Consider the following 26,072-nt stretch of genomic DNA (forward strand, 5'->3'; position numbering starts at 1 on the left):
ACTGTTGGTGGGACTGTAAACTAGTTCAACCATTGTGAAAGACAGTGTGGCAATTCCTCAAGGATCTAGAACTAGAAATACCATTTGACCCAGCCATCCCATTACTGGGTATATACCCAAATGATTACAAATCATGCTGCTATAAAGATTCATTCTTTTTTCTTTTGTCTCCTCTGACTGCATATTTTCAAATAGTCTTTAAGCTCACTAATTCTTCCTTCTGTTTGATCAATTCTGCTATTAAAGGACTCTGGTGCATTATTCAATACACCAATTGCATTTTTCAGCTCCAGAATTTCTTTTTAATTATTTCAATCTCTTTGTTAAATTTATCTGATAGAATTCTGAATTTCTTCTCTGTGTTATCTTGAATTCATTTGAGTTTCCTCAACATAGCTATTTTGAATTATCTGTCTGAAAGATTACATATCTCTGTTTCTCCAGGATTGCCCCTTGGTGCCTTATTTAGTTCATTTGGTAAGGTCATGTTTTCCTGGATAGTATTGATGCCAGTATTCTTCGGCATCTGGGCATTGAAGAGTTAGGTATTTACTGTAGTCTTCACTGCCTGGGCTTATTTGTAGCCGTCCTTCTTGGGAAGGCTTTCCAGATATTTGAAAGGACTTGAGTGTTCTAATCTAAGCTGTACCTGCTTTAGGGGGCACCCCAAGCCCAGTAATCCTGTGGTTCTCGCACACTTGTCAAGGTACCACCTTGATGGTCTGAGACAAGATCTGGAAGAATTCTCTGGATTACCAGGCAGAGGCTCTTGTTCTCTTCCCTTCTGTTTCCCAAACAGAGTCTCTCTCTCTGTTCTGAGCCACCCAAAGCTGGTGGTAGAGTGAAACATGCACCCCTGTGGCCTCCACCACTATGACTGCACTGGGTCAGACCTGAAGCTATCACAGCACTGGGTCTTGCCCAAGGCCTGCCATAACCACTTCCTGGCTACTGCCATTGTTTGCTCAAGGCCCTGGGGCTCTACAATCAGCAGGTGGCAAGGCCAGCCAGGCCTGTCCTTCTCTTCAGGATAGTGAGGTCCCCCAGACCCCAGGTGAGTCCTTAGGTGCCCTCTGGGAATCAGGGACTAGAGTCAAAAACCTTAGAAGTCTGCTTGGTGTTCTACTGCACTGCAGCTGAGCAGGCATACAAACTACAGGATGCAGTCCTTCCCACTCTTCCTCCCCTTTCCGAAGGCAGAGGAGCCTTACCTTGTAGCCACCACCACCCCAGGCCATGAAGAGTATTTCCAGGCTACCAATAATTTTCTCTTATGGCCCAAGGGCTCTTAAGTCAGCTTGTGGTGAATGCTGCCTCGCCTGGGACTCACCCTTCAGGGCAGTGGGCTCTCCTTTGGCCCAGGGCAGGTCCAGAATTGTCATACAAGAGTCAAGTCCTGGAATCGGGGACCCCAAGAACCTGCCTCAGTGCTCTACCCTCCTGTGGCCATGCTGGTATCTAAGGTGCAAGACGATGTCCCCACTGCTTTTCCCTCTTAAGCAGAAGGAGTTTTGCCCCATAGCTACCCTAGCTGGTAATATGCTGAGTCTCACCTGAAGCCTACAAGTCATAGAGGCTCATCCAAGGCGCTCAATGTAGTAGCTGGGTATTGCTGCTAATTACTCAGGGCCCAAGGGCTCTTCAGTTAGCAGGTGATGAATGCTGCCAGGACTGGGTCCCTTCCTTCAAGGCAGCAGGTTCCCTTCTGGCCCAGGGTGTGTCTAGAAATGTCACTTGGGAGCTAGAACCCGGAACGAGGGCCTTATGACTCTGACTGGTGCCCTATCCTGCCATGGCTGAGCTGGTATCCAAAATGCAAGAAAAAGTCCTCCTCACTCTTCCCTCTCCTCTCCTCTCCTCTCCTCAAGGGAAAGGAAGGGGTCTCTTTTGGAGTGATGAACTGTGAAGCTTGGGGCTGGTTGAGGGGTGATGCCAGTACTCCCTTGGCTGCCCCAGTTGGTGTCTCAGTATGTCATGTATCCCTCAGTCCACTGTCTCTGGGCCTAGTTGAGCACCAGGATTTGCCTAAGAGTTACAGTCCTTATGGCCTAGACTGCCTTTCAAGTTTACCTGGAGGCACAGCGCACTGTAGCACTCGGTGGTGAGGTTTGCAGAACTCAAGTTCTGACTGCTGGGACTGGCAATTCCCCTGTGTCTAGGCCTGGGTTAAATGCTCCCTCCGTGGGTGGGCATCAGCTGAGTTTGGTCCAGTTTTCCTCTCTGATCCAACAGGACAGCACTGAGTTCAATGCCTCACAATTGCTGTATTTTCCCTTTCCCAGCGCCCGGAGAGGCTCTCTGCACCACGCTGGAGGGGTGGCACTGGCAATTCAGGACTACTGTTTCTATCTCTTCAGTGACTCAGCCATATGAAGTTAAAACCAGGTACAAAGAGTGCTCATCTGATTTTTGGTTCTTATGAAGGTGTTAGCGTGGTGTGTGCTTCACGGCGGCTCGGGCTCCAATCTCTGCTTTCCAGTTTGTCACGGGCTCTCAACTGTACATAGCCTATGCCCTGCTGGATTCCACCTTCTTAGACACCATGTGAATCCCCATGCACTGCTCCCCTTGCCCCTTACCACCACCAAGCAGCTATTAGACACCTGAGGTCTCTGTCCTGTTAGTACTATGGGGTGGAAAGGTACGATGCCTTTTTTCACCCATAAGGGTGACAGCCAACACTCCTAACAAAATACAGGTGTGCAAGAGAAAAGCATTAACACATTTACTTAATTATTTGAGGCAAGGTCTCACTCTGTCTCCCAGGCTGGAACCCAGTGGTGGGATCACAGCTCACTGCAGTCTCAACCTCCCAAGCTCAGTCAATCCTCCCACCTCAGCCTCCCGGGCAGCTGGAACCACAGGCATACACCACCATGCCTAGCCAAGTTTTTGCATTTCTGGTAGAGACATGGGTCCCACTGTGTTGCCCAGACTGGTCTTGAACTCCTGGCCTTAAGTGATCCTTCCACCTCAGCCTCCCAAAATGCCGGACTACAGGCATGAGCCACCGTGCCCAGCCTAAAACATTATGAAGGTGTTTTTTCCCTGTAGATAGTTGTTAACTTGGTGTCCTTGGGTGGGGAACAATGGGTGGAGCCTTCTGTTCCACCATCTTGCTCCACCTCCTCCAATTATGTGTGTTTTGTATGCATAACTGGGCAGTAGGTCATAGATTTGAAGCCTCTCATTTAAACTTTACTGTGTCTGAGAATATTTATCCTTAGGACACTTGGGTGTACATTTGTGCACTATTGCTACAATAATTGCCTCATGGTAATTGAGAGACTGAGAAGAACAAGGAGGTAAGTCATACCATGAGGAGGGTTTAAGCACAAAGGCAAGTTAGAAAAGTACTGAAGGATTTATATTTAAGGGGGAGGCTTATCAGTGGAATATGTCAAGCACATTAAGTTGTTCCTGAGTTTGCAAATATTATTCTCTGGGATTAGGCCATCGGCATTTGCTAATTGGTGCCCATCAAAGTTAGGCTTCTACCCACCCACAGGAACTGAGAGATATCTTCTTTGATGATTATATATCAAAGGGATAGATCTCAGGTCCTTGAGGAAGACTTTCCTGAGTTGTAAAACTGTCAAGAAGCTTTTATTAAAAAGAAACCTCAAAGGAGGCAGAGAAAGAACTTACAATTCCAAGTTTTCTAAAACAAATGTTCTAAGAAACAAGAAAACAAGAAGTCAGGGCCTAGAGTCAGTAAGAAGCCAGTCTAAAATTCAGTCATGCTGAGGAGAACGTCAATGCCAACTCAGTCATAAAGTTATGGTAGATGTTGATGTTTAAAAAGCTACACATCAGCAGATTAGTTTTAAACAGATATGAATGTTAGATGTTTATAGCCCTAACTTAGAATCCTCCCCTCCTTGCCCCCCTACTCCCTCCAGACCACCCAGTGCATCAGGATACCACAAGATGTCAGTGGTGGTGACTAGGTAAGAATTCCATCCATTCAAGAATCCTGGGAGGGAAACCTATGCTGTCCTTTTATTTCCCGCTCTCCCAGGGGATTCTGCCTGTCCCAGTATCTACCAACAGATGCTTAAAACTGTATTAGTACCACGTGCTTTCATCAGCTGTGCAAACTTGGACAACTTACTCAACCACCCTGAGCCTTGGTCGCTTCATTTGTAAATAAGCATAATAAATACATACCACACAGCATTGTATCAGGAGTAAATCTGATCTGTGTATAGCACTCAACACAATGCTTGGCATACGGTAATGACTCAAGAAATAATAACTATCAGTATTTCAGTCAGTTTTCACCTGTGCTATTATATTATTCTCAGAGAATAATGAACATACTATGACACCAAATTAATAAAATACACAGAAAGGCAGAAGAAAATAAGTTAAAAGAATTATGGCTTAAATCTATTGAAATTAAAGCAGAAGAAACTATCAATGAGGCAGTAGCTACTTCCAAAGTGCCATGCCCTATCCTCCGCAACTTTACGCAATTTTCTGCCCAACTTTCCAAGTCCTGTTCCCTCAAACTTAAAATATTTTCCCACACAGATCTCAAATCTTCATGTTATTCAGCCCAAGGGTGTAATGCAATTTTTAAAATTACAAGTTTTTGTTGTATTTTCTTTTCCTATTTATCACTTGCAGCATTTTACCCCCCAAAAAAACCCATGCAGGAGTTAATTGACTTTTCAGGAATCCCGTACAAAATTCTCCCTCAAAACACTCTCCTTTGTTTGTGTCTTGGAAGCAACTCCAGAGTTTTCAGGACTTGGATTCTGCTTTAGAATTGTGCTCAGACTGTCTCCATAAAAGTGGTCCGTTTCCTCATCCAATGAGCTCTGCCTGTTTTTCTGTGTGACACTCCAGTGGAAGGAAGCCAAGAGCCTATAGTAGCAATCCTGGGGAAAATTTCAGCAGCTGGGGCCATGTAATTTAAAACCTCTGAAAAGTGTGCTGCAGTCCGTGCACAGCATTAGTATAACGTGAGGGCTGAATGCAGCCCGTTCTCTGGAGAACTTCCTCACACACCGCAGCAAAGAGAAGACTGAAAGACAAACCTGGGTGCAGCCGGAGAGGTCCAGATAGATGAGCTTGTGGCATCCATTCCCCAAGTTCAGGTACTGTAAGCCTTTGTCTGTGAACCGTCTGCAATAAGCCAAACTAAGATTCTGTAAGTTGTGGAAGTGCCTGAAAAGACAAGGCAAGAAAGAGAGCAAGGAAAGTATTATACTTCAGTTGTTCTCTCAAATCTTTCTTAAGCCACTATGACAAAAAAAACTGTAAATTCAACTCTTCTTCTTGCAGATGTTCAACGTTTAACTTTACTGTTAACTCTCTACCTGTTAATTAAAGGAGACTAGAGTAACACATAATTGTAATACATTTCAAGTGAAAGTACTAATAATGCAATAATATTTGCCTAGATTTTTAAGAAAGTTGACCGGGATAAAGCTTTTTTGGTGTGTGTGAGGTGGGGGAGGCAATCACATTGTTTGGAAGTGAAACCAAATTTGCAGAGTTTATTGTTGCTTTTAGGTTTTATCTCTGGAGTACCAAAATAATGTGTAAAATATATAGAAGGACAAATCCTTTGTAAACATTTAAATGGAGACTGTTACAGGAGAGTGAGGATTTGGGACAGAAGACAAAATTGAATATAACCATGCTCTTAAAATAGATCTGATAAGCAAATGATTTTTAAAAATAGGTTTAGATATGCATGATTTTGTAACCGTTTCATTATTATAGTTAAAGAAAGACTAATTGATATGCAGAGTTTAAGCATGGATTAAGAAGACCAGTTTGCAAATAAGTGGGCAACACATGAGAAGAATTAAAAGCAACATCAGAGACTATAAATCTTGCTGGAGTTGAAACAGATTAAATATGGTATTACCACAATGACCAAAATGAGAGCTTCCAGAAAAAAGGAGGGTAGTTAGGACGAGCCTGTACTACTACGCGAGGGCTCGCAGTTTGAGGACACTCTGTGGACAATTTTCCAAGCCCTCCGAAGCCTGGCACTTTTTTTTTTTTTTTTTGAGACAGAGTTTTGCTCTTGTTGCCCAGGCTGGAGTGTAATGGTGAGATCTCGGCTCACTGCAACCTCCTCCTTGCTTTCCCCAACTCCCCAGTTCAAGCGATTCTCCTGCCTCAGCCTCCCAAGTAGCTGGGATTACAGGTGCGTGCCAACACGTCTGGCTAGTTTTTGTATTTTTAGTAGAGACGGGGTTTCGCCATGTTGGCCAGGCTGGCCTCGAACTCCTGACCTCAGGTAATCCACCCGCCTCGGCCTCCCAAAGTGCTAGGATTACAGGCGTAAGCCACTGTGCTTGGAAAGCCTGGCACTTTTTAAGAGGTCAAGGACTCCCACTACTGCCTGGTCTTCTAATGGAATTAGCAATCATGCTCTGAGTTTGTGATCTGCAACAGCTTAATAGCAAATTACAAAGCAAAAAGAATGAAAAGTGAGGAGAAAATGCTTCTCTGCCTCTCAAAATCACACAGGTGAATAGTTTACCTTCCCATAAATGGGAACTAAGATATACAAGCACTGACCATTAATCAGATTTTGAAAAGCACATCTATACGATATAATGATTTGCATTCCATAGCAAATTACTTGATTCAGAACACAAGTCCTGATCTGGGAAAGGCTGTGTACGTGAGATTCGACAGAGCGAGGGGGAAGGTTTTGGATTCACCAGTGACTAGGTGGGCAGGGCCTGAAGGAGAAAGCGGTGCTAATATCCCAAAGACACGCCCCCTCTCGGGGCTGTGGAGTGCACTGAGCTGTGTTAAAGTTTTGGAAATGCATTATCTTCCTCTCCCTTGAGTACACCCTGTGATTCAGTTGAGTACAATTTTCTTGGGGTAGGGAGAGGCGCACCAGGGTGTCATTTCTAGCAGTCCTTCAGCTCCATAATCTGTAGAAAGGAGTTGTGAGGCAGGCAGCATGACACAATGCAAAATACACAAGGTTTTTGAATCCGGCCAAACGAGATGTAAATCCAAGCCCTGAAACTTAACTGCAACCTCCCTAACCTCTCAGAGATTGTTTTCTCATTTGTTAAGTGGAGATTAAAATACTATCTTTTTTTTTTTTTTTTTTTTTTACGCTGATCAACTGTGGGGTCTCCAACTTTCCTAAACCTCAGTTTTCTCATCTGGAACATGGATGTAATCTGATCTGCTTGTTCCCTTTAACGGTGTGATGATTAAATGAGAACACAGAAATAACAGTATTATCTTCAGGGTGATTTTAACAATCAAAATCTGCAGGGACATAGTAGAAGATTTAAAACTATATGTAATATTATTGCTACTACTATGTGACATGATAGTAACCCATTAACTATTTTTATGGAGTTTGTATTATTCTTCCATTTAATGAAATGGATACTTATCTCCAAGAGTGGTGCATACAATAATTTCAAGAGTTTGAAGGATTTCACATTGAATCTATACGCCGATCTACACCTATATTCAATTTCTTTAAATAAATGTGATCAGTTAACAAATATCAAAAACGAGAATTGAGCTAGGAGCTCTTAATTTTTAATGTCACAGATACCTTTGGCTTTTGGCAGTCAGCTGAGGTCTCTGGACCCCTTTCTTGGCATAATGTTTTTAAATGCATAAAATAAAATATATAAGATTATAAAAACAGTCAATTATATTGAAATATATAATTATCGAATAAAAAAGAGTGGAATACTAATATATGTGCTTCTTTATTAACATATTAAATAGGATTTTGTGGCAGTTCTAGTAACTGCTGTGATTGTGAAGTATCTGTGATATTTTGAAATACTTATAACAATTGAAATGTTATAAGAATATATTTTTTATTTATATGAGTAAAAATGTTCCAGAGACTGCTAACACTTCTGTAGTTTTTACCTACATTTCAATTACAGCTTAATGAAAGTAGAGATGAGTTTCTTTCTTTTTTTTTTTTTTTTTTGAGATAGACTCTTGCTCTGTTATCCAGGCTGGAGTGCAATGGCGTGATCTCGGCTCACTGCAACCTCCACCTCCCAGACTCAGTGATTCTCCCGCCTCAGCCTCCCGAGTAGCTGGGATTACAGGTAACCGCCACCACGCCCGGCTAATTTTTTTTTTGTATTTTTATTAGAAACAGGGTTTCACCATGTTGGCCAGACTGGTCTCAAACTCCTGACCTCAGGTGATCCACCCACCTCAGCCTCCCAAAGTGCTGGGATTACAGACGTGAGCCACTGTGCCTAGCCGAGATGAGTTTTTTTATATCCCCCATTAAAATTCATGGAGCTCCTGAATTCTATCCCTGATCCTCTTGGGGGAATCCACTGCTCCCCAGCTAAGAACCTCTGGTTTAAATAAAAGAGGCTGTTCATTAGACTAAGTGACTCCTGGACTGAAAGTCCCTGGATAGCTCTTTTCAAAGTGGAACCTCACGGGAGTTTGAAGGCAAAGCTCAGGAATCTTGAGTGGCCCTGTAGGCCTTTCTAAGGATTTACAGTTCTGCAGACTTAAAGCTGCTAGGGACGGGAAAAGTGTCACTTGACAGCAAAATCACAGGTGGCAAATTTTGTGCAATACTGATGCTCTTTATTCTGAATTTTGGCAAAGACGCGTGTCCCCTGCATGAGTAAGATCTGATTCATCATTTTCCCAGCCCACAGAACACTTGGTAATTCTAATTCCGCTTTGAGGCAATGTTTACAGCTTGTTTTTATCTTTTTCTAATTATTTGATAACTGTTTCTTATTGGGGGCTGTGAGTTCTCTCTTTGTGATTTATTTATTTTTCTGCTATTACTATAATCTTTAGAGAAATTACAATTATTATAGAAACTACAAATGTTTTTTTCTCCTCTCTTTTGGCTTTTTTCCATTAAAGAATTGAAGTCATTTGTGTCAGATTTCTAACACCTGAAGGACTTACTACTAAGATGAATGGAAAATTATGTATTTAAATAAAAATTTCTCTAAATAAATCACCAAGACAAGGCCTAGTCTGTAAAAGAGGGAATTTGCATGTGGATTCTTTTGAGTTGAGTGTTGGCCTCTTTGGTTTCACAGAGGCATTTCAAGTAATAGAATTCTGCAGAAAACCTAAATGGAGTGATCTGGCCTTCTATTTACAGGGTAGACCTTGAAGTTGTCCAGTCAAGACAACAGCTTACTCTGTCTGCCCCACTTTGATGGGCACTGCTGAGACTATAGATCATGATAGTCCCTGACAATAAGAAATTTCCAAACCAACTGAAAGGTCAGTTCATCTATATAAAGAACAATTGGATACTACTCCACTATAGCATTTAAGACTCAATTAAAGAGCAGAGATCATAATAGCTTTACTCAGTACTGCATGCCCAGAACACCTTGCACATACTAGTTGATCAATACATGGTGAACAAGTGAATGAATGTTGTTATTAGAATTCAGGCAAAGGAAAAATCACTGTGGATTTCTGGTAGATGGCAAGACTTAAGGTGTGAAGGCTGTGGATTAGCCATGAGAAGGAGAAAGGCACTGTAGCTATAGAGAATGTGAAGCATGCAGCAATCAGATGACTGGAGTTAAGGGCTTCTCTTGGGAAACCTAGGCAGAGAAGTTTGATTGGACAATGTTAACAGAGAGTGAGGGATGAACCTAGACCTTAAGTATGTCAAAGACATGATAAGAAGATTGTTCCAGGATGACACTTCTTGGAGCATGAGACACAGCGGATTGAAGGGAGAAGAGACCAGAGGCAGCACCACCAGGATATTGTGCCAGATGAGGTGCTGAGAGTGCCACCTAGGTTGTGACGCTAGGAATAAATAGAAAGTGTTTAATTCTGGAAACATTTAGAGGCAACAAATTTCCTGGAATGGGCATGAGCTTTAGGCAGCCCTCATTTTCAACTTTAGAGAACTGAGCAAGTCCCCAAAGAAGTGAGAAAAAAATATTCAAAAAGCTGGCAAATCACTGTTGCCAAGGACAAACAAATTACATTTTTCTTTTGGCAAGTACTTTTTTTGGAAAGAAATACTAAAGGCAATGAAGAGAGAATGACAGCAGAAACAACCAACATTTCTCTGGTTATTTGCAGTTTCAAGAACATTTTTGCGTATCCAAGCATATTTGAAACAATGGAAAACAGCAAAAACAGAGAATCATTATGGAATGTATTTTTATCATAGATAACTTAGTATACTTTTTTACATGACAAAAAAATCAGTATCAAGTAGTATCTATTCTGAATATTCTCTCAATGGCAAGAACTAGAAGGAAAAGTCAAACAAAATTCTTATTTTGGGTCCTACTTTTCTATCTGTTGCCTACTAAAGGTATAACTTCATTTGTAAAATGAATGTCCCTAAAAATATATGCATAGCTGTCATATTACCTTCAAATCTAAGGAGAAAAAAAAGCTATTTCAATGTATGATTGAAAATAAATATGTTTTAAGTTAAAAATAATTTGTAATATGATATAAACACACCCTGGGTCAGGCAGAGTGGATCATGCCTATAACCCCAGCACTTTAGGAAGCTGACGCAAGAGGACTGCTTGAGGCCATAAGTTTGAGACCAGCCTGGGGAACATAGTGAGATCTTGTCTTTACACAAATTTTTTAAAATTTAGCTGGATGTGCCCAGAAGTTTGAGGCTGCAGTGAGCTATCATCACACTATATTGTAGCCTGAGTGAAAGAGCAAGGCCCTGTCTATAAACAAAGTGAAACAAAAAAAAGACTCCCAAATCATCTACTTTGTAAGTTCAGATTTTCACCTATGATTTATGGATTGTATAATACTCTTTTACGCACATACATACATTTTTATGCACATACATACATGTACATATATTCATATATATACACACATATATACATATTTACATATCACAGTACAGAATGCCTAAAGAAAGTACTGAATGGTATTCAATATTACAGGACTGGAGGACCTTAAGGAACTCCTGAAACAGTGTTAGAGAAACCTCAGGGTCACTGGAGTCAGCTTGCACCAGCTTATGGGAGTCAATTGTTAGCATCTTTTCCCAACTCCACATTCAGTGACATTGTGTTGATAGCTTAAAATCAGCCACGGTGGAATTATTTACACCACAGAAATCAGTAAACACTAGGAATTGGTGCTTCTACTCACTCTTGCCACCAACCAGTTGAGCATTTACAAGAATACCGCTGTTCCTAAAATATATTTCAAGAATTACTGCTATAGAGAAGGCACGATGCTAATGGAAAGGCATATAGAGATAAAAATGATGAAAGAGACAACTTTGAGGCACAGGAATAAAATCGGATCTAAAAATACAAGGAGATTCTTATGATAAACTCTGAACAAATGGATAGAAGCATTAAGAAGAAAAATGCCTTCCCTAGCTGAGAAAAAATACGTTTCAGTGTTCAAAAGGTTTAAAATGTACCAGAAAAATTAATTGAAAGAACACAATTAAGGTTGGGAATGTCCTCAGTTTCTCAGAGAAAAGGAAAGTCTTGCAAGCATCTTAGCAGCAAAAAACAGGTTACCAACAAAGGAACAAAAAACATGCTAGCTTCAGACTTTCTGTAAACTGAAATATCAAAGTTTATTGACCAATATCTAAAACATTAGGGTTTTAAAGATAAAATACAGAACATGATTCAAGAACTATACATGAAGAGAAGTTTCTGTTCATCCTCCAAGATAATAGTCATTTTCAGAGATCAATGGCTAAAATATCTGACTCTCATGCATCTTTACTGAAGAAAGATTTTTAAAATTATATTTCCAGTTATCATCAGATAAATCAAAATCAAGGCTAAAGAATAAGTAAGTTATGAGAAAAAAGACCATCAATGCATGGCCTAGAGTTAAGACTACATACTCATTATAAATATAATTACAATATTGAGTGCAAACACTACAATTCCATATTAAAAAGAAAGTTAAATGATTAGCAAAAACCACAAATACCATGTGTGTTCATACAGGGGAGTAGGTGTGAAGGGGTGTCAAGTTCAAGGGAGAAGTAGAGGGACAACTGAAATGTATTAGATCATTGTGTAACACAGGAGGAGTCAAAAGTTATTGTTTCATCTTGACTTTGGTAATTAGATAAATGCCTGTTAAAGTATGTTTTTAAAAACACGCCAATAGCCACCAATTAGAACACACAACAGAATGTGTATGTACCTTTTGAATACCTTCAGATATACAAGTAAACATAGTTCACAGAGCAAAAGACAGAAGCACTGTGTACAGTGCAGTAACATAAAAATCAAAACATAAAACAAGATGATAAAAATAAAACCATACACTCAATTTTTTTTTTCTTGAGATAGGGTCTTACTCTGTCACAGCACAATCACGACTCACTGCAGCCTCAACCTCCATGTTCAAGTGATCCTCCCACCTCAGCCTCCTGAGTAGCTGGGACTACAGGTGAATGCCACCATAACCCGCTAATGTTTGTATTTTTTTGTAGAGATGGGGTTTTACCATGTTTCCCAGGCTGGTCTCAAACTCCTGGGCTCAAGCAGTCCACCCACTTCAGCCTCCCAAACTGCTGGGGTTACAGCAAACCACCACGCATGGCCCATACACTCAGTTTTGACAATAAATATTGATCTTTTAAACTGCTGTCTTAAAAAGGCAAAGAGAATGAATTTAAAAATAGAAGTTAGCTACGTGCTACATATAAAAGATAAACCTAAAATCCTGCATCACAAAAGTTAAAAATACAGAGAAATGTAGTTATTCCACAAAAAGAACAAGCAAAAGAAAACAAAGGTAACTATGTTAATAACAGTTAAAAACTTCAGGCCGGGCACGGTGGCTCACACCTGTAATCCCAGCACTTTGGGAGGCTGAGGCGGGCAGATCATGAGGTCAGGAGTTCAAGACTGGCCTGGCCAACATGGTGAAACCCTGTTGCTACTAAAAATACAAAAATTAGCCTGGAGTGGTGGCAGGCACCTGTAATCCCAGCTACTCGGGAGGCTGAGGCAGGAGAATCATTTGAACCCGGAGGCAGAGGTTGCAGTGAGCTGAGATCACTTCATTGCACTCCAGCCTGGGTGACAGCGCAAGACTCCATCTCAAAACAAAACAAAACAAAATGAATTCAAGGCAAGGAAACATCAACCAGCATAAAGAATATCACTTCATGTGAATAAATGCTATAATCTGTAATGAAACATGATGCTTATTAACCTTTGTTAATAAGGGTGTAAAATAACATCAAAATAAAGAGAAGCTTGATCGTAATAGGCAACTAATATATCACTATTATAATGACATATCAAGAATTTATGTGTATATACACCCAGAAATTTTGTTCTCTGTAAGAAACTCTGGCCGGGCACAGTGGCTCCTGTCTATAATCCCAGCACTTTGGGAGGCTGAAGTGGGTGGATCACCTGAGGTCAGGAGTTTGAGACCAGCCTGGCCAATGCGATGAAACCCTGTCTCTACTAAAAAATACAAAAATTAGCCGGGTGTTGTGGTACGCGCCTGTTGTCCCAGCTACTTGGGAGGCTGAGGCAGGAAAATCATTTGAAGCCAGGAGGCGGAGGCTACAGTGAACCGAGATAGCACCACTGCACTCCAGCCTGGGTGACAGAGCAAGATTCCATCTCAAAAAAAAATAAAAATAAAACATAAAAGAAGCTCTGTTTTAAGTATCCATGGATGACTTTTGGAAATTAATTATAAACTAGTATACCAAGAAATCTCAATAAATTCCAAAAAGTAGAAATAATTCAGTCCACATTTCTTGACCAGAGTACCTAATTAAAAGCAGAAGCTCAACTGAAGAAACTTCAACTACTTAGAACCAAAAATTTTGCTCTAAATAATACTGGATCAAGGCCAGGCATGATGGCTCCCGCCTGTAATCCCAGCACTTTGGGAGGCCAAGGTGGGTGGATCACTTGAGGTCAAGAGTTTGAGACCAGCCTGGCCAACATGATGAAACCTCGTCTCTACTAAAATTCAAAAATTAGCGGGTTGTGGTGGCACATGCCTGTAATCCCAGTTACTTGGGAGGCTGAGGCAGGAGACCTGCTTGAGCCCACGAGGCAGAGGTTGCAGTGAGCTGAGGACGTGCTGCTGCATTCCAGCCTGGGCTATAGAGGAAGACTCTGTCTCAAAAAAAAAAAAAAAAAAATTAAATAAATAAATAAATAAATAAACATTACTGAGTGAAAGAGGAAAGCAAATATAGAATAACTGGTTTAGAAAGCTAAAACAATACTTAACAAATTACACAAACTTTTCCCAAATTCTTATTTAGAAGTCATTTCATGACCATATTTTTTTTTTACTTTTAAAAGGAGAGAAATCAAATCATGCAAATGCAAAAATCTAAATTAGCTCCTAGTTTAATTATTGGTTTACTGATAAGTATCTAACAACTGGCTTTCCCAAAAAAGTATGCATATAAATGTATGTGCATTAAATTTTATATTTTACTATTTTGCAGATATAAAGGATGTGTAGTATGCAACTTACAAATGATAAAATATACAATATTCTTTACTGTTAATTCCACGTAGTCAATCAATTCTCACACAATGTTTTCATTGACTTTTGTCAATGAAACTCTTATAAATGTAGCCAGCCAACCAGTGGTTGACCTTGAAGAATGATTACAGTTCCAATATGAATTATGTTATTAACATTAATAAGACACAAGTGATATATGTCAAAGAGGTATGTCCAAAATCTGCTTGTTAATGATGTGAGTTTCTTTGCTAAATCAAAGAATAGTTTTCAAGTATTGAGAGAATATTTCCTCAATATTTTGTGCTATTTCACAATGTTGTGGCTACAGACATGACCTACTTTTAAATTTAATTTGCTTCATTAATTGTGTTCTCTATCACTTTAAGTCTAAACAATCAACTGAACAATAAATCAAGCCCCGATTTGTAGTGTTTGATGTTTTCCATGGTACAGAATACTTCCATATTGGCCAATTCCAAGCTATCAGTGAGAGGTCACCAAACACGGAGTTGGGAAATGTGCAGTAGCACTCCATTCTGCAGTATTTTCACCGAGAGATACAATGGACATAAATAACTACAAGAACACAGGTAAAATCACATGCAGAAAAATATTAGAAAGTAATGACTTTTAAGTATTTCTTGCCTGTATAAGAATTTTAGGGCTGGGCGCAGTGGCTCATCCCTGTAATCCCAGCACTTTCAGAGGCTGAGGTAGGTGGATCATGAGGTCAGGAGTTCAAGACCAGCCTGACCAATATGGTGAAACCCCGTCTCTACTAAAAATACAAAAAACTTAGCCAGGCGTGGTGGTGGGCGCCTATAATCCCAGCTACTCAGGAGGCTGAGGCAGGAGAATCTCTTTGAACCTGGGAGGCAGAGGTTGCAGTGAGCCAAGATTACGCTACTGTACTCCAGTCTGGGCGACAGAGCAAGACTCCATCTCAAAAAGAATAAATAAATAGAAAGAATTTTAGATATATAAGAAAGAATCACACATCACTTGCATCACTTGATAAAAATTTTATTCAATAAATGATGCTGAAATAATTGGTTACTTATTTAACAACATTTAAAATGTAAAACTAGGCTGGGCGCAGTGGTTCATGCCTGTAATCCCAGCACGTTGGGAGGCTGAGGAGGGCGGATCACCTGAGGTCAGGAGTTTGAGGCCAGCCTGACCAACACAGAGAAACACCTCTCTACTAAAAATACAAAATTAGCTGGGTGTGGTGGCACGTGCCTGTAATCCTAGCTACTTGGGAGGCTGAGGCAGGAGAATCGCTTGAACCTGGGAGGCAAAGGTTGTGGTGAGCTGAGATCGTGCCATTGCACTCCAGCCTGGGCAACAAGAGCAAAACTCCGTCTCAAAAAAAAAAAAAGTAAAACTATGCTTAGCTTATATACTGCAAAAAACTAGGCCTTGGGCCACATGGGTTGTAGTTTGCTGACCCCTGATTTAGATCATCGCTTCATTCATCTACCAAGATTAATTACAGATTGATTATATATCTAAGTAAAAATACATGAACACAGAAAAATAAGCAAATGTATATTAAATGCCTGACAGGAGGAAGACTCTCTATGTTTAAGAGCATCAGAAGAAATTTCAAAGGGAAAACTTTATAGATTTGACTAAAAAACTGTGGCAGCTTAATTAGTGGGATAAATAGAAAATATGGTGCCACTTCTTAAGCTGGCACATTTGCAGAAAATGGTTAAAGTCAGAAGATAAAGAAAATTATCACCCAGAATTTTCTGTGTAAGCTTTTTTAAATGTCTCATCACTGTTATTTTTCAAAGGAGCTTTAAAAAGCTGTGTTCTCAAAAATAGTTCATTCTTTCACAGTAGTTTGAGAAATGTTTTCCCAAAGTCAAATTTGAATCTCTCCTAGTGTGATCATATACCCTTCCTGACTGGCCTTACTGTAATGAAAATAAAGAATAATTGGGCCAGGCATGGTGGCTCATGCCAGCACTTTGGGAGGCCCAAGTGGACAGATCACTTGAGCCCAGGAGTTTGAGACCAGCCTGGGCAACATGGTGAAACCCCATCTCTACAGAAAAATACAAAAACTAGATGAGCATGGTGGCATGCTCCTGTAGTCCCAGCTACTCAGGAGGCTGAGGTGGGAGAATTGTTTGAATCCAGGAAACTGAGGCTGCCGTGAGCCATGATTGTGCCACTGCACTGCAGCCTGGGTGACAGAGTAAGACCCTGTTTGAAAACAAACTAAAAAGAAAAATTTTTGATGAATTTGAATATTCTGTCAACTTTTTAGTTATTCTGTCCCTTCTCCTCCAAAAAAGAGAAGCAATATTCATGTCCAATGTTGTCAACACTCCATAAACAGTAAAAAACAACCAGTGTCAACCTCCTTAGAGGTGGTGGGAATCTCAACAGGTAGCCAGAGCATGGGAATCTGGGACAAATGTGTTCAAAGTTGGGTAATCAGGATGTTGGCATTCTATTATAAAGAGGTCCGCTGGGTGCGGTGGCTCACACCTGTAATTCCAGCACTTTGGGAGGCCCAGGCGGGTGGATCACCTGAAGTCAGGAGTTTGAGACCAGCCTGACCAACATGGAGAAACCCCATCTCTACTAAAAATACAAAAATGAGCTGGGCGTGGTGGTGGGCACCTGTAATCCCAACTACGTGGGAGGCTGAGGCAGGAGAATCGCTTGAACCCGGGAGGCGGAGGTTGCCATGAGCTGAGATCATGCCACTGCACTCCAGCCTGGGCGACAGAGCAAGACTCTGTCTCAAAAAAAAAAAAAAGGTCCCAGACACCAGACTGGAATGTAAGGGTCAGAGAGCTCAAATGCCCAGGATGGGGGACCAGAAAGAAACAAGCAAAGTCTAACTCAAGCTACTGGGCACACTGCTGTAAGAGTGACAAAAATGCTAGTCAAGGCAGACCAGTTTAGGCACTAGCTTAGGGACTTGAAAGCAGCCATCCTCTTATAAGAATAGCAGTGCCACAGTGGTGGGGTGTTGATAAAGGGAGCACTGCCTTTGCAGAATGCTAGAGCAAGCCAGAGACTTTGGGAGCATAATTATTTTCAGTGTCATACAAATAACACCAACATTACCTCGGCAGGAGTCGCATCGTCCTGTTGGTGATAGTTGTGTTAGACAGATTGAGATACAGGACCCCCGGGCAGCCCTCAGAAATGTGTCTCATTGCTTCATCCTGCATGAAAAACAGAGGGGAGACGCTTATCAAATTGTATCAGGCCTTGCAATTTCCCTATTATCTTTCTATTATCCCTCTTCCTGTTCCAGAAAAAACTACATGCAAGAGTTGCTTTCTTCATATTCTTTATCGGCTATTAGGTTGAAATGAAATTAAATAGAAGCCAATGCTTTTGCTCAAAGCATCATTACTCCCTCCTTTTCCCTTTCCTTGGAAATCAAGTCTCATTCCATCACAATGACACTTCATTAAAATGTGAACCCATTGAAGTTCAACTCTGTCACAAGAAATTTGAGCTCAAATGTCAAAGTGTCAAACACTTCTGACTCTTCATATGCAGGAAAGCAATTAAAAACTCATCCATTTTAAACTTATTAAAATTATTCTGAAAGACAGGAATAGTAAACACTCTCAACAGTGGAACTTTAGTAACAGTCCATATTTATACACATATACATTTATACATAGATGTGTGTATGTGTAATTAAGCTTCTGTGGTTCTGTTAACTAAATATTTTAAATAGCTGAACAGATTTTCAACAGATTTATGGTAAGTTTGAGACGGCTAAAATAAAATATAGGCTACATACCAGTTGGGCAGGAGATTCAATGTTGGGGTTAGGGTGGGGGAGGATCTCAGAGATTCAAGCACTCTTCCCCCAGAAAGCTGAAAACTGAAGTAAGAGAGTAAGTACTGTGACCATGAAATAAGAGAGAGAGAAAAACAGAGGTTTCAAGCACAGATTCTACAATGAAATTTACAAGACCAGATGAATTGCAAGCATTGATTGCAACAAGCTGCTTTTTGTATAGGTAACACTATAGAAAATACAATGAGTAGCAACAGGTTTGTATTTAATGATTGATGAATCTCCCCGGGAACATCAGCAGGGCAGCCAGTTTAAGTATTAGTGGTGTATGCAATGTTTGACACTACCTCAGTCCCGAAAAGAATAGACTGTTGCATCTATCTGTCTGGAAGAGATTTAAATCATCACTAGGCTAGAAGATGTGGTTCTGAGAAGAATTCTGCATCAGAAATATGGCCACTCCGAACACCACTAAAGATAGTAAAGGTTTATTTTCAGCAGGATCACTGAGGTTTAACATTCCATTCATTACTATTTCCAGTAGTCATGGATTTTTAAAATAATAAAATCCTGCAGGTCAGAGCAACCGTCACACTCAGATAGGAATTGGTTGATTTACAGGGGCAGCAAACCATGCCTTAAAGAGAACACAAGAGTCTATTTGAAAGCTGTAAATCTATGTGATTCTGCTATAGGGAAGGTTCTATGCACCCATGCTGCATGAGAGGCCACTGCAGAGCTTTTGATAAACACTAGTCTTAACTACAGTATTCAAGCTGTCAGCATTTTTTCTAGATGCCCCATCACCAAAATGAAGGATTTGAATAGGTGTGGATACATAAAATGTGTACAGTACAATTTTTCCAAAAAGAATCGAGAGACTAACCATAATGTGTGGCACTGTATCTTAATACAAAGAAAATCTGTCTTTGAAAACGTTCAGCATGCCAATCAAGTATCAAAGTGATTATACACATGTTGAAAGGCCTTGGCAAAATGCAAATGAGATGAGGCAAGGAGAGGAGAAACAGCTGGCTTAAACACCCTCAGAGAGGCAGCCAGCCTCAAAGAAGATGAAAATGTGGGGATCAGGAAGAGGAAGGTGGAGTAGCTTTATGTACCACAAAGAAATCTGACTTTCTGTTTGAGATGAGGAGGCAATCCATTCTCTGCATTTTCCTGTCTAAAGAAGCTTGGACATCCAAACAAAATTAGACCACTCCCATTCTCAGATTGAGATGAGGAGGTAATGCTTTCTCTACATTTTCCTGTCTGAAAAAGCTTGAACATCCAAACAAATTTAGACCACTCCCATTCCTAGTACTTAAAAGAACTCAGGATTTAATCCCCAAATGTTTGAACACATAAATGCAAAAACTGAGTACCTACATTGCAGAATGGCTTATGAATTTGTCCTCAATGTACTCAAATCCTTCTGAATGTAATATATTTCATAAGACAAGCTTAGAAATCAAAGCTCTTTGAATGAATGTTGCTCAACTCCGTAAATGTAAGCCTGTGTCCCAGTCTATGTCTCAAAGGGAAAAACAATAGTAAAATGTAGCTGGATAAAATTATCGGCCCTGTATAATATTAGACTCCAAAATTGGACAAGACTTTGATGTTCACAAATTCAATGCAGATGGCATTGTTTTGACTTCCCTATTAGAGGGCCAAACTCAAAGAATCTGATATTTTACTCAAATACAGAACTGAAGCTCCCTGAGGACAAGAACTGAAAAATGATTCATTTTTTAATTCCCTCCAACACCTAGCAGAACATATTTAACACAGTAGGTGCTAAAACATCCACAGAAAGAGTAAATCCACTTGACAAACAACTTCATTATAACCACAGGCAGACATCTGGAGAATGTAGCAGTCAAGATTTAAAATCTTTCTTCATGAAGGAGCCCACGTTCACTTTGCTGGTGGAAAAAGAGTGCAACCAGAGAAAGTAGAACATTTTTTCTCTGATGTGATCTTTGACATGTCTGTCTATGCCTCCATTTCTTGTGGATGACCCTTAAGGGCACTTTTGAACATAAAGAAACAGCTTATTTATATTAAAGTACAAGCCACTGAGAAGATGCTTAGTTTCTTTATGGGTGGTTCTTTATGTTCTGCTGGTCAGGGATTAAACAACTAATTTAAATGCTGAATCTGTGTATTGAGGCAAGGAGTGGAGGAGTTCTGAGGGTCTTAACATTTTTCTGTACACATTCTATTTGTGTATAATGCCTTCCATGTTTTGAAAAGATGTTTTACTGTGGAAATAGGGGGATGGATTTCATGGGGAAAAATTACTAAAGTAGGATTTTCAAAGTGCTCAGTTCTAAAACAGGAGATATATATGTAAACGTAAGTGTTATACACAGTGTGAAGGATCTGTGGTGAAGTACTGAGACCGTATGTAGCTCAGGAGAGAGAGAAGTTAATTCTGTCAGCTGGGCGCAGTGTCTCACGCCTGTAATCCCAGCACTTTGGGAGGCCAAGGCGGGTGGATCACTTGAGCTCAGGAGTTCGACACCAGCCTGGCCAACATGGTGAAACCCCATCTCTACAAAAAAAAATACAAAAATACAAAAATTAGCCAGGTGCAGTGGCACGTGCCTGTAATCCCATCTACTTGGGTGGCTGAGGCAAGAGAATCACTTGAACCCGGAGGCGGTGGTTGTAGTGAGCCAAGATGGCGCCACTGCACTCCAGCCTGGACTGCAGAGCAAGACTCCATCTCAAAAACAAACAAACAAAAAACTAAATTATATTAGAAATTAACTGTCAAAAAGTGAATAGAATTGCATAGGGCTGGGGGTTGAGAGAAAATGAAGGGTGACTGTTAATGGGCATGAGTTCTTTTAGGAGTGAGGGAAATGTTCTGAAGTTGGTTGTGGTGATGGTCACACAACTCTATAAAAATACAAAACCATGAAACTGTACACTTTAAGTGGGTAAATTTAATCTCAATATAAATATAAATTTATTATATCTCAATAAAGCTGCTTTTTAAAGGTCAATAAAAAAAGAGAATGGGAAGACCCAGTAGAGTTGAAGAGTGTGTTAAAGAATGAACAGGTGATGGCCGGGTGCAGTGGCTCAAGCCTGTAATCCCAGCACTTTGGGAGACCAAGACGGGCGGATCACGAGGTCAGGAGATCGAGACCATCCTGGCTAACACGGTGAAACCCCGTCTCTACTAAAAAATACAAAAAACTAGCCGGGCGAGGTGGCGGGAGCCTGTAGTCCCAGCTACTCGGGAGGCTGAGGCAGGAGAATGGCGTGAACCTGGGAGGCGGAGTTTGCAGTGAGCTGAGATCCAGCCACTGTGCTCCAGCCTGGGCGACAGAGCCAGACTCCGTCTCAAAAAAAAAAAAAAAGAATGAACAGGTGTTAGCCAGGTTGGGATAGGGGTGGTGGGGAAGGAAGGGTAGTCATTTAGGCAGATGGAAAAACAAGCTCAAGGACACTATGAAATAGCATGACATGAACAGGGAACTTCCAAGTGGTTCAGTATTGAAACAGAGTAGAAATGTGAAAGAAAAAACTAGAAAGATGAGACTGTAAAAGTGAGGCTGAGAGGTAGCAGGAAGGGGCCAATTCATGCAGTCTTTTCATCAGCGAGGAGGGCTTGGCCTTCATGATGGAGCTGTGCCTCGTGATTGGCATTCCACAGCCAGGCGTTTCCTCCTATTACCTCCTGTCTCCTTAGGGACTTGCTCTGTGAGTTGCTTCAGCTGACTCTCCATCATCCTCTATAAACCGGTTTCCATTTCCCTGTCCCTGTTTTCCTTCTACCACTCTCTAAGACACTTTTCTGGAAAGATTAGTTTATGCCTAATGCCTCACCTTCTCATCTCTTGTCCACTTCACAATTCATTGCAAGTAGATTTCTGCTCCAATATCCCAATGAAACTGTTGTAGCAAAAACTGGCAGTCCCTTCTGATTCTCAAATCTACAATGCATTGTTCAGTACTTTTCTTACCTGTTCACTTCGGTTCTTTCTGAAACTCTTTACTGACTTTCATTGTGTGATACCTCTTCATTGTCAACCTACTTCTCTTACTATTCCTTCTGAATATCCTCTGTCTGCTCCTAAAAGTCAGCATTCCGTAAGGCTCAACCTTAAGTCTTCTCCTCTTCTCATACCTTCCAAATTGATTTTATTCACTCTTATGATGTTAATTATGACTTATACATAGATGTCAACCCAAGGTGGAATCTCAATTCTCATCAATGTTGTCCATTGCCTACTTGGTATCTCCAGATGGTTGCATTCACTAAATATTATTGAATATAATATGCCAAAGTTTGTGCTGTTGTGCCATGACTACCACAAATAATAAGACACATCTCCTGCCCTTTGGATCTCTTAGGCTAGTGGAGGAAGCTGAAACCCTATGGCTAAGGATATTTATCATAGGAACCTAGAGGAACAGCAGTGACCCCAGCCCTGGGAGCCAGTGATGTCTTGGTAGAAGAGGTGGTAATAAGCCTTAAAACCTGATAAAGAGGAAAGCACCACTTGGGGACAAAGGGAAAGGGCATTCTAAGCAAAGAGCAAATGCACAACTGCAAGGAGCAACTTGGAGCGTGCAGCAAAGGAAACTCAGTGGCTGTAGGCACTGCAAATTAGTGTATACACAGAAACTGAAGCAAGTGAGGCTGGAAAGGGAGGCAGAGGCAAAACCACAGAGGGTCTTCAAGGTAGAGTAATATTAAAGAGCATTGGCTTTATCCAGTTGTGTAGATGATGGGAGTGTGTGTAGCTGATGGATGATGAGAGTGAAGTAGTCATATCTGCCTTTTACAAAGAGTATAAAGTGCTCACAGAATGGAAGACAGGTTGGGGACAGAGGGAAAGACTGGAGACAGGAACCAGGAAGAAAGCAACTAGGGATACACATTCATTTCCATCTTCTTTGGTACAGCTATTGATAGCTATGAAGATAAAATGAGCCTATCATGTCTACTGGGGCCCAATTTTTTTCTGTCTCATACACACACACCATTAAATATAAATACAGTTCATTTTGGGTAGTCATTGAAAAATTTCTACTTGCCAGAGGCTCCAACACTGAGCATACATCTACGTGATTAATATTAGCATTGTACAGATGGAGTAAAATTTCTTGTCAATGTTTAACATAGTTTGCTGTTTTCCACATTGAATCCCAAATAAGCACACAAGCATCTATTCTGCATACTGGCACTCCAATGTAGCAAGTCAATCTATATAAACAGCAGTAAAAATGGTTGCTTATACTCACTGTGAATGTTGGGCAGTCAGAGACATTCAGCTCTTGCAAGTTCCTACAGTGGCCTGAAGCAAATAAGTTATACATCACTAAACTACATATTACAAATGTTTAAACAAAGTTTTTCTATCCTACATTGAATGCAGTGTATTCATTAGAAAACAAACAAAAACCTTGGCAAGTAACATGTTCTAAGTATATGGTTTCTTTTCCCAGAAAAATGACTTTTTTGGGCTTCAGAATTAAAATATATAGACATGTTTATTATTGTTTGAGGATTATAGAAGTAAGGGGAAAGGAGAAAAATATTACTGTGGGAAAAACACTATATACTCGGAGCTTTTAGCTTGAAAGCACTTGAAGAAAACCAATCTGGTTTTTTGTGCCTGCTTTCTTATTTTTTTGTTTTCATTTAACATTTTACTACGAAAATTTTCAAACATACACAAAAGTGGAAAGAATTGTACAATAAATAATCTATATAGCCACTGCTTGGATTCTAATTTATTTTTTACTGTATTTGCTTTATCATATATCCACCCACTCATTCATCTCTCTATACATCCCTCAATCATCTTATTTTTGTATGCATTTCAAAGTAAGTTGCAGACACTAGTACACTTACCCCAAATACTTCAACATGTATATCATAAATAATTCAGCATATATAATAATAAACAGAATAGTTGACATGATTTTGTTTAGGTCAGACTTATATAAAATTTATAATGAATTGTAAATAGGCAAGTGGAAGGTCAGAAATGCTAACTGACTATCTCTGGGACCTGAGGCCGGTGCATAGCTTATAATCTCTTGGGGAAAATGAGACATGTATACAAACAGTTAGACGGCAAAGTGCTTCATAACCAGTGCCCTGAATCTCAGTGGACAGTAAGTAAAACTCCAAATCTGAGACAGAAGAGAAGCAGCTAGGGAGGCTACACAAACCAGTGACTGGGAGGAATGCTTGAAGCAAAGAAAAGGGAAGGCATTCTAGGTGGAGACCCCATGAAGCAGGAAAACTCCAGGCAAGAGGGCGATTCTGGTGTTCAAACTGTCACAACGAATAGAAAACACATTTGCTGCTCATAACCACACAGCCCCACGCTAGTAACAACAGACATGTTAGTAGTTATAAATCCATTTTGAACATTTCTTCCTTTGCCAAGAATGGACTGCATCCTAAGTGATATATGCAAACCAGAAATACTTCCAGAATTTTAAAAACTGAAAACAATTGTTAAAAATCTGCACATCCTGGAAGTCTTCAATAATATTTAATAAGGAGAAAATAGATTTCCCAAGCAATATAAGTTTACAAAATAAATGTTCTTACAGAATACAGTAGTTATTCTGTTTGTTTGTTTCGTTTTTTTTGAGACAGGATCTCGCTCTGTCACCCACACTAGAGTGCAAGTGGCACCATGTTGGCTCACTGCAGCCTCAACCTCCCAGGCTCAGGCGATCCTTCCACTTTAGCAACCCCCACTCCCATTCCCAAGTAGCTGACACTACAGGTGCATACCACCATGCCTGGCTAATTTTTGTATTTTTTGTGGAGACGGGGTTTCCCCATGCTGCTCAGACTGGTCTCCTGGGCTGAAGAGATCTGCCTGCCTCAGCCTTCCAAAGTGCTGGGATTACAGGCATGAGCCACTGCACCTGGCCAGAATAGTTATTTGAGAGTAATTCATCAGTTCAACAAATACTTAACAAGGAAATATAGCAGTTAACAAAATAGACAAAAATATTTTCCCTTAAGGAGTTTACTTTCTAGTGGGGAGAGACTAGCAGTAAACAAAAGAAGTTAAATACCATATCTACTTTGACAGATGGTAATAAGTACTATGGAGAAGAAATAAAGCAAGAAAAGGGATTGGGAGCACCCAACAAGTGGGAGGAAGTGTGATTTAAAATAGGGCTGAACAGGAAGTTTTCACTGAAAAGGTAACATTTGAGCCAAGACGTGCAGGAGATGACAAGGACAGGGCCATTTACTCCAAGCATCTCTGGAGCCCACACCCAACATGGTTGGTGACTGGGAGACAGAAAAGGATAGAAAAAAAAAAAAAAGCTCAGGAAGACAACCATTCAAGTCCTACCCTTGTGTGTGCATCTCAAGGCTGTGTTCTTTTCAAAGAAGGAGAATTCTTTTAATTTCTTAAATCCGATGTGATGATGAACCACAGGCTTCAGTTTTAATCATGCTGAGTCCTAACATTTGTGACTACTTCCCCCGGGGTGGCCACTGTGAAGCATCTTATGTGCATGAGCCTATTGTATCCTCCCAACAATATTAGGAGGTATCCTTGGTCCCATTTTACAGATGCTGAAGATGACCTGGGTTGATACACTTAAGCAGGTAAGAGAGCCTTGATTCAAACTCAGGGCATAAACATTCAGCCTCTAACCCAGACAACTAAGAGGGGAAGGAGCTTTCTATGTCACTGTCCTGTGGAACTAAAAGGCCTTTGCCTTAAAAAGTCTGTTCTTCAATGAGATCACTTGGACTCGGGAAGGGGAACATCACACACTGGGCTTATCATGGGGAGGGGGGGAGGGG

At 40.6% G+C, this 26,072-nt stretch overlaps 1 protein-coding gene across 5 annotated transcripts in view; it reads right to left on the bottom strand.

Moving 5' to 3' along the window:
- FBXL13 (F-box and leucine-rich repeat protein 13) overlaps positions 1–26,072 on the bottom strand; it is a 317,665-nt gene that overhangs the window by 108,067 nt on the left and 183,526 nt on the right. For all 5 annotated transcript variants that reach the window (XR_001000225.1, XM_011927739.1, XM_011927738.1 and 2 more), the window contains 3 exons: positions 23,522–23,574; positions 17,560–17,660; positions 5,046–5,175 (listed from right to left, as the gene is read on the bottom strand). Coding sequence is in view for 4 of the 5 variants with exons in the window: in XM_011927739.1 (XP_011783129.1) it covers positions 5,046–5,175; positions 17,560–17,660; positions 23,522–23,574 (284 nt within the window). In the remaining variant the exon portion in view is untranslated. The remainder of the gene's footprint in view (positions 1–5,045; positions 5,176–17,559; positions 17,661–23,521; positions 23,575–26,072) is intronic.

This window comes from Colobus angolensis, unplaced genomic scaffold, assembly GCF_000951035.1.
Source record: "Colobus angolensis palliatus isolate OR3802 unplaced genomic scaffold, Cang.pa_1.0 Scaffold74, whole genome shotgun sequence".
Lineage (NCBI taxonomy): Eukaryota > Metazoa > Chordata > Mammalia > Primates > Cercopithecidae > Colobus > Colobus angolensis.